The sequence below is a fragment of the Panicum virgatum genome, chromosome 3K, assembly GCF_016808335.1.
Source record: "Panicum virgatum strain AP13 chromosome 3K, P.virgatum_v5, whole genome shotgun sequence".
NCBI lineage: Eukaryota > Viridiplantae > Streptophyta > Magnoliopsida > Poales > Poaceae > Panicum > Panicum virgatum.
In genome coordinates this window covers 49,258,757-49,268,311 of record NC_053138.1, presented here as the reverse complement: position 1 = coordinate 49,268,311, position 9,555 = coordinate 49,258,757, and the positions used below count along the sequence as shown (strand labels likewise).

Sequence of the window (9,555 nt, the reverse complement as noted above, 5' to 3'; positions counted from 1 at the left end):
GTAGAATCGAAGGGTCAGGCTGAGTGTCCGTCTTGAATCTTGAGTTCAATTTATTGTCTTTCAGATATATTTTTGAAAAACAAATCTCTGGTGACACCTACCCAGGAGCCCCCAAGCCTTGTATTTAAATTTCCAAATTTGGAAAAAGGATCCAAAAGATGGTGGCATACTCATATTTGTGTATTTGAATTGCCTCTTTTTTCTGGGTCGGTCCCCTAAAAAAATGGCTAGATAACAGGAGCCGTGCCCGTTGGGCTAACAAGATACACGTTCCTAGTGCTGTCGCACTGGAAATTACCCTCACTGTCATCACTCATGCTATTTAAGCCGATAGTGGCCTAGGGTTACGGTTACTCACCTCTTGGGCTTCTCCGCCGCTGTCACCAGATCTGTCTTCTCCCTTCGCTTTCATTCTTCCGTCTTCCTCTTCCTCCCAAGCTCCCAAGCAAGAGTCCAGTCACTGCATTGGAGATGGGTGGGAAAAAAGGATGCGGCGAAGAGGAAAGCCCAGGACTCCTCTCCCTCAGATGAGGAGTGGAGGAAAAGTAAGTGCACTGTGTCTACCCTCCTCCGACTCGTAGGAGGGTCTCCTCCAATCTCGCGAGATAGTTCAGTGGAGGGAGCCGACCTCAGAGGCGGTCCCTCTGGACAACGTAGATGAACTTGTCCTGTTCTAGCATTTTGTGGAACGTGGTCTTGCCCTTCCGACCTCAGACTTTCTTTGAGGGTTACTTTCTTTCTATGGGGTTCAGATCCACCATATGAATCCCAATTCAATCCTTCATCTTTCAATTTTTGTACATCTTTGTGAGGCATTCCTTGGAATCCAGCCTCACTGGAATTTGTTCTGCTATCTCTTCCACCTCAAGCCCCAACCCGACAGCAACAATCCCAGTCGAATCGGGGGCTATGGATTACAACTTAATCAGGGGCAGGGGTCTGAGTACTTAGCGTATAGCACTCCCACTAGTTTGTCTGGGTGGAAGAATTGGTGGTTTTACATAGGAAACCACGCACCTACGCTGCCTAGGTGGACGATCGAGGCCCCCGTGAAAAAGGATTGCTGGAAATCTAGGGTCTCGAATGAGGAGTTGCCGCAGGTGCGGGATCTTCTGGAGAAGATCCGAGACTTGAAGGATGTTGGGGTCACCAGCGCCACCATTATGTTGTCCTGGCTACGGAGGCGTATCCAGCCCCTACAACAGAGGGCGCATTTCGGGTACCAATATGCTGGGGCCTCGGATCACTCTCGCGTGGTCCTCGAAGAACTAGGCGATGAGCTAGCTCTGAGGATGTTGAGGCGGGCATTTCTTGAGGTTGAGACCTTGCCTGCCATTCCGGAGTTATATAGTGCTGATAAGCCTCCAGCTCCTGTGAGTTCTTGGCTCGTGCTCGAGTACTTTTCCCTTGCTTTTTGCCCTTTCTTTTCTGATTTTTGCCTTCTTTTGTGTAGGAACAAGTTGTGTTGTATTAGAGTCATCCTCCTTGTCCCCAGCCTCCTCGTGCGTATTGTCCGACTAAACGCTTTTACTTTGTATTAGTGTAAGTCTCACACTAGCATCACCTTGGCAGATGAACTGGGGAAGAAGTCGGCCCAGGAGGATAAGACGGTCCCTGGTGAGAAGGCACCGTCTCTTCCTCCCAAGAAGAGGAGGACATCCAGTCGTCTTGCGACTGGTGACAACAAAAAGCAGTTGGAGGGGTAAGTTCCTCTTTTGTTTGCGTGGTTTTAATTAGGACCTCCGCTTTTGCTGATGTCTTGTTTCTTACAGTGCTGGGGATGACGTTTCCTCTTCTGAAGCGACTAGGATCCCCAGGTCGCTCCTAAAGGCCGTTCCTGTGTCGGCCGTGATGTGGTCGTCACTGTAAGTTGACTTCATCACTGTGTTCCATCCTTCTTGTGAGTGATCGTCTGTTGATGTTTTCTTTCTATTCTTTTCTTTTCAGCTCTGCTGCTTCGGCAAGAGTGATGATTGCTTTTACTGGTGCGGGGCAGTCTGAGGTCCCGCCCCATGACTCTCCCCTCCCCGAAGCCATCCATCTTTCTGGTGGGGAAGAGCAGGCTGACGGGGGTAGCTCTCCGACTGGTGGCGTTGATCCCGGTTCAGCTGGGGAAGCGCTGGTGTCGGGTGAAGAAGTCGAGAAACTGAAAACTCTATTCCGCCAAGTCTACAACTTTGCCACCGTGAGTTTTGTCTTTTTTTTTGTTTTCTGGGGTCAATTTTCCCATTATTGATCTCGTGAATTGCTTGAACAGGGACTGGTCGAGAGGTCCAAAAAAAGGTACGAAGAACTCCTGTCCGCAAAGTCTGTCTCGGCTGAGGAGCATGCGAAGGTGGTCCTGGAGCTGAAGGAGCTGGGGTCTCGTCATCAGGAAGAGTTGACGAAGATCCAGGAGAGGCATGTTGCTGAACTCCAAAAGCTCCGGGATGCCAAGAGCAAGCTCGATAAAGAGCAGAAGGGCAAGTTTTTCATCTTACTGACTCTGTCGAGTAGTTTTGTGGCCTTTGAAGAAGTCGTTTGAGCTTTGTGCGTCTTGACGCAGAGCTCAGGGATTTGCTAGAGGCCAAGGAAAGTTTCCTTCTTGACTTGAAGCTTGATGTGTATCGTTACACAGATGCCAACGCCAAGCTAGAGCAGAAGCTAAAGCATGCTGATCTCCAGATGGTGGAGTCCATGAAGCAAATTAAATCGCTGTCGGCTGAGGTAGAGGATCTGAAGGAGATCAGGAATGCCGCTGTGAAGTTTATCGATTTGGTGGATCCCGGGGAGCGGAAGAGCTTATTGCAACCCTTGCAAGAGGCTCCCCATAACTTTCAGCGTATCTGACTGAGACCACAAAGTCGTACGTCGCGACTGCTCTTGGGCTCCTGAAGTCCTAGTACCACAAAGCCGACTTCCAACTGCTAGCTGGTGGTATGGCATCCGACTGCCCCGAGGAAGTCTTCGAGGGATACCTGAATGAAGCTCGGCCGGTGGCGGAGAAGATTGTAGATGACATTGATTAACAAGAGTAGACTTGTTGACATAAAAATCAACACATTGGAATCTGAGGGCACCGTTCGCCAAGCCTCAGAATAAGAACCAAGCGTGCCAGTCAATTTAACCTGTAAATTGACAAGGAATCGGCAAACATTAAATCTGAGAGCGTATCGGCTGGAATTCCGAATATCTCTCGCACAGCGTATCGGCAGGCACTGCCGATACAGAAAATGACAAGAATTAATTAAAGCGATCAGCACAGGCTTAAGATGGCGCAAAAGAGTATTAGCAGATCTTGCCGATACAGAAAACGACAAATCGGCTCAGTCAGCCGATTGCACGTGCGTAACAATATAAAAGATACGAATGTGTAACTTAAATAAGGTTACTCGATAACACTTGAAACAGGTCTAAATCGGCTCAATAATATTCTGATAATATGACAAGATTTTACAGCCGATCACACGGGTTTCAAGGCAGATAGATCTGATAAAATCTAAAGCAATAGGAAAAACCTATATATCTAGCAAATATTGATAAATTGTGAATAAATCTAGATGAGAAAACAGCGATGCGCCCGAAATCAAAGCCTAGATGAATTCGATAACTTTTGAATAGATCTGAACGAATCAACAGCAATGCACCTGGAAGCTAAAGCTCAAATTTACTCGGTAAACGAAAACTCACTAGCAACTAGCAGATCAAGTCGCTCGAATGTGAGGCATCCTTGATCAACTCGAAAGAACTCGCAGAAAAAAGAAAATAGCGAAGTCGCTGACAAGAAAAATAAATTGTAGGGAAAAAGTAAAGAGTTGTTGTATTGGATGTGTATCAGTTTTTTCAGACCTCGCAAGGTCACTATTTATAACCTAAGCTAGACAACTCCTGGCCGATCACGGCAAATACAATACTTGATGAAAAAGAAAAAGATTTCCTAAATTAAAGATAAACTGAACTGAGCCAGGACTCCACCGGAATCTGAACAAATCTGGCCATCACACCGGCCAACGGAATCCCTATGAGCAACAATATTACTTGCCGATCTCTGTATCAGATACGCCATCTCCTTCCAAATCGGCAACCTCCTCCGCCCATCGGCAACGGCGCCATCGGCTGACTTCCATACGCGTCGGCGCCTTCCAAACTAGAATAATCTCTTGGCCCATCGGCAGTGGCAAAATCGGCTGATTCCCACGTCACGCGCACCGGCTCCTTCCAGATCAGCAATCTTCCTCTGCTCCAACGTTCATCTTGACGCATGTCAAAAAATGGCGTCAACACATGCCCCCCAGTTTTGGAGTAATATATCTTTTTGCTTCGAAATTCGCTCCAGTCATGATTGCCCTTCTGAACCGACGCAGCAAACAGTGTTCTAACCAGCCCTCGTATCCCGCATGGGTGGCGCATCAAATTCCCATTATGCCCTTCTAGGCAAACACTATAAATATCCTACTCCATTATTCCACCTACTTCTCCACCGGCATCCGTTCCATAGTACCTCCTTCCTCTCTCTCTCTCCTCAAGAACTCACCAGCTTCATCGCCTTCAAGATTTCGATTAGATCTCCCCCAAGTAGCAAGACCGCCTCCACTACTCCACCAATGGCTTCCATCTCGGAGATCCCCCAGGTAAATGATCCTCCACTCCTCTTTTGTTTTATCACCATTTCGATCCGTAGCTCATTTGTTCTTTCTTTCTTTTCTTTTCTTAGGCCCTTAGGAACGAAATCACTATTCCGCTGTCTAACCAACCTGGCATGGTCTGTCTAGGCCCCATGGGTAATCCAGATCCAACCAATCTGATCAATTTAGAAACCAACAGAATCCCCTTCAAAGCCTCCAATATGAATCTAGATTGGTCTCAGGCATTCAGATCTTGGCCAAGCACTACCCCAGGATGGAGGGACTGGTTTCGTAGAGTAGCAAATACTTATCAGGCAGATTGGGAGCAGTACGATATTAGCCAATATCTAAATCTCTCTATCGGAAATGATTAGAAAAGAACCGATGCTCATATCAGCTTCCTTTTTCTGGTCTGATGCCATCAACGCCTTCCTTTTTGGCCACGGACCGATGACGCCCACCTTGTTGGACGTCCTCATGCTAACCGGCCTCAACATCTCTGCTCCCGACCGATCCTTCACCCTACTAGATAAAGCCTCCTTCAAAGTCGAAACTAGGAACATCGACGGATCGAAGGGTTACATTGGCAAAAACAAGAAAACCTGCTCAGTGTCGGTCAGAGAACATGCAACCTTCCTCAACATGTGGCTCGAGAAATTTGTTTTCTGTGGTAAAACCATCGGCCCAACAACCAATACCCTTAAGATGGCTGAAATCTTAGCCGAAGGAAACCCAATCCCTCTTGGCAAACATCTTCTTGGATCAGTCTATCACCTGCTCCACCAGGTATCGGTCAAACTTAGGACCGATCAGCCAATTTCCAACCTTGGGGGTCCTTGGTGGTTTGTTCAGTTATGGCTCAACATGTATATGCATCGGACTATGGGGATGAACCTGAAGGAAATGGTTTTCCCATCAGAGAATTTTGCCGAGAGGGAAAACCCTGAAACACGCCGATGCACTTCCTTTGGCGAGGCTGCGGCCATGATTGCCAATGATCCCGATACCTTTGGCATAATCAATTTCTTTAAGTGCTTCTATAACAGATTTTCTGAAGAATCTACCATTTGGTTTGCATACCATGATGACAATAATGATTATGAGAATCCCTTCAAATTCCAACTCGACTCTTGGAGAAACGATGATTATGGTGTGAACAGCATGAAGGCAATTATCGCCTCAAGGATCCTGCCCGCCAACTTTGCATTTGGTCGAGGCCCTCAACATTCGAGTTCTATTATCCATCAGCTGTGGCCAGGCAACTAGGATTCGGCCAAGTACCACCCCACCCTTACTTTGCTGATAAAATCAAGACCAGAGATACTATCGGTGGCAACCTTGCATACAATCGGCTAAAGAACTTAGAACCGGACACCAGCACATTGCAGCTTGCCGATTGGTAAATTACACCTTTCACTACCACCCCATTCATCCAATGGTGGTCAGAATGGCAAGAACACCTCTTCTGTGAATCAGTGGGATCTTACTACATTATTCTGGATGGGGATTATGAAGGAGCTGATGAGGAGGTATGCGCAATAGCAATCCCTTAGATTCATCCATTCGTAATGTTTTCCTACTATATCTCTAATAACCATTTGAACTGGCTGAAGGTACCATCCCTCCTAATGTCAGCAGAAGTGGTCAGCCGATCAACTATGCCTTGCCAATGAATACTCCTAACATTGGTTACGGTGCACCACCTTTGGAGGACATCTTAGCAGGGATAAAACGCAAGCCCTCTAGCACCAAGGTAGTGACACGTAAACCTCCAGTCCAAGGGTCTTCAAGCCAACCCTCATCGGCACAGTTTGCCGATACATCGGTTGTAGACATCCTAGACACCCCGCCAAGTAATTATCTTATCCTGTTAATTTTGCACCAGAATTATTTCAGCATCTCTATTTCTGATTCTAATCATACTATCAGCTGGAGACCTCACTGAAGATACACCATCGTCTCCTCCATCCAGAGTAATTTAATCTTAGCACTACTCTTTCTTTGTTCTCATATTACCTCTATATCACCAATCATCTGCTAATCATCTTCTAGATCAGGACATTGTCTCCAGCGCTGAAGAAAGCAAGGATGACCACCTCATTTTCTCTGGTACACACTCTGAACTTTTTAACTTGCAAACCATCATCTGATTCTGACAATTATTTTCAGGGTGTAACTGCTAAGCAAATACCGTCAGGACTTCCAGTCAATCAATCCCCTCACATGGGACTTCTGATGCAGGGGCAGATACTTCTTTGCAGATGACCTCACCACTTCCTCTTCCTGGCTCCCATTTCGATGAAATAAATTTGAAACAAGTGAGAACCTTTTCCAGCCGATTTTATAATACAGAAATATCATCGGCTAATCTTTTATTTCCTCTCCTTAGTCACAAGATTCCCCAGACAACAGCATGTTCTCTTTCCAAATTGGAATGACTGCCCCAGAAGAGGAGGAAGCATCATCAGCAGAATCGGTAGCATTACCAGAAGATGTCAAGGCAAAACTCCAGGAAATTTTACAACTTCTGAACCAAGATATCAGCCAGCTTGTTCAGGATGCCGAGCCGATCCAGGCCATTTTAAAATCCTTGAAGGGCCAACTCCCAGAGCCGATCGAAGAAATGCTGATCCTTGCGGCCTTCATCAAAAGTCGCCAAGTACAAGTCCTTAGAGCACAAAAGTGACTTGCCGATCGGCTTCAACAGGAGCAAGCCATCAAGAGGAGGGATGATCTCAAAAGTCTTGTGGACTCCACTCGAGCAAAAATCGACTCCCTCACACAATCTAAGGCTGAACTGGAAAAGACCAAGAGTAGTCTCGAGGCACGGCGTGAAATCCTCCTCAAAGAGCTCGAACAAGTCAATCAGGAAATTGCCGATGTAAGTAACAATCTATTTGAACTCCCATCGGCTCTCCAACGGCTTGAGGATGAGAAGCACGAGCAAGCTCGCCAAGCCTACCAGCTACACAAAAGTCTCCAACTGATCTCGGTTTCCACTGATGCCAACCAAAAAGAAATCCAGGAGGCCGATGACATCCGCCTACGTGCGGTGACCGCGATCCAGAATGCTCTTCGATCATTGTAAGAAACTTGACAATATTTTGTATCGTAATTCTGGAAGTCGTCTATCGTGACGCAAACAATGCCAACTGCTGACCCCACAACTTTATTTTGTTGTATATATGCGAGTATCAGCCTTACTAAACAAAATGTCTCTCTTCCTTTGTTCGTATTTCTTATTGCTCTAAGGGCGACGCATATCACATCGACCATAAACTAACCGATGTATTCAAATTACGATCGGCTTTTCGTATTTTTTGCACTGAAAGGGATACTTATCGTATCGTCTATGATCCTTAGTTCAACCGATGTAATTACTCATCGGCTTTGCATCCATCCACATATTGGAGTAGCACTTTTTCATATTTATATTCAGGATCTAACTTGGCACTAATAAACGTCGGCCTTGGTCTATCACCATCTCCAATATCAATCTCTTCTAATATATCGGCCGACGTAAACCCATGCCCCAACTTGCCTTCATCTTCAAGAAATTCATCCATTATAACTCATCGGTGTTAACTCATAATCGGACACTTGCAAGAAATCCTTTTTCCCAGGCTTGGCCAGAGAAACAGCTTACTCTTTCATAGCTCCACGTGTGGGCTTCAGCTGATGCCACACTAAACGACGAATCGGCAGACACAACCTCAATAGTATCATCAATCCATTGTATGAGGCATTGATGCATGGTAGACGGAATGCAGCAATTGGCATGAATCTAATCTCATCCCAAAAGCAAACTATATGAACCCTTGCGATTAATAACAAACAAAGTGGTAGGAAGGGGCTTACTACCGATTGTCAGGTCAACGCATAATGCCCCCAAAGCAAGAGACACCACTCCTTCGAAGTCCTTAAGCATCATGTCTATCTTCATTAAATCATCACTGCTCTTCCCAAGCTTGTGCAGCATCACATAAGGCATTATGTTCACTGCCGCACCTCCATCCACCAGCATCTTTGTGATCGGTTTGCCATCAACAAACCCCTTCAAGAATAGAGCCATAAGATGCTGACACTTGCCATCTTCTGGTTTCTCGAACATGGCTGGTACTGGCTCTAAAGGTAATTGGACCATGGCTTCTTCTAACTCTGGATCTTCATCACTATCAGTTGGAGCCATGAATTCCCTTGGCATCATGAAGACCATGTTGATTGGTGCAGCCGATGAATCAGGATCTTGTTCGTCATCGGCTCTCGGCTTGACGCGCCAGACTTGCGATTTAACTCCCTTCTTGTTAAGAGCTTGTTTCTGCTCTTCTTCTATTATCTCTAGCTGGCGCAGTCTCTGAACATGCCTCTTCTAAGATCTGGTCAAACATGCAGGACACCATTGACGCTGACTGTCATGGCGTACGAACGGCTCTCTCTCAGGATCCCTGTGCATCGGCTGATCATCGGATACCCTGTCATCGGCCATTTGTTCCAGCCGATCATGTGCAGGTACTCTGCCTCCAGAAGGATCGTGAAGCATAACTCTGCCCCCCAGCCGATCATGCACAGACACCTTGCCCCCCAGCCGATCATGTACAGGAGTACGCTCATGCCTTTCCAGCACCATCGGCCTACGCGATCTGTCATCGAAACGCAGCTTCTTATACAATCGGTCACTATGATATTTATTGTTGCATTCGGGGCAATCATCTGTCGATGGCAAAGTTAAACCTTCCTCCCAGCAATATACAAAGAAAGGACATCTCCAATGTTCTTTTTTACGGCGTGTCTCTTCTTCTGTACGCTGCTGCTTCTCACGATCACGCTGGAACTTGCCCAACAACATTTGAGACGTGACCTTCCTCCGTGGCACTGTAGAGCATTCTGCTTCTTCTTGTGGCTTTCCCCCTTGACTTCATTGGCCGATATCTGTGCCTTGGGATCAATAGCT

At 46.5% G+C, this 9,555-nt stretch overlaps 1 protein-coding gene across 1 annotated transcript; it reads left to right on the top strand.

The window, feature by feature from the left end:
- Positions 1 to 1,781: 1,781 nt before the first annotated feature.
- On the top strand, positions 1,782 to 3,033 carry LOC120701509. The gene is made up of 3 exons (XM_039985526.1): positions 1,782 to 1,865; positions 1,948 to 2,185; positions 2,258 to 3,033. Exons 1-3 carry the CDS (start codon positions 1,852 to 1,854, stop codon positions 2,522 to 2,524), a joined length of 519 nt encoding a protein of 172 aa, XP_039841460.1. The 5' UTR covers positions 1,782 to 1,851; the 3' UTR covers positions 2,525 to 3,033.
- The last annotated feature ends 6,522 nt before the right edge of the window (positions 3,034 to 9,555 follow it).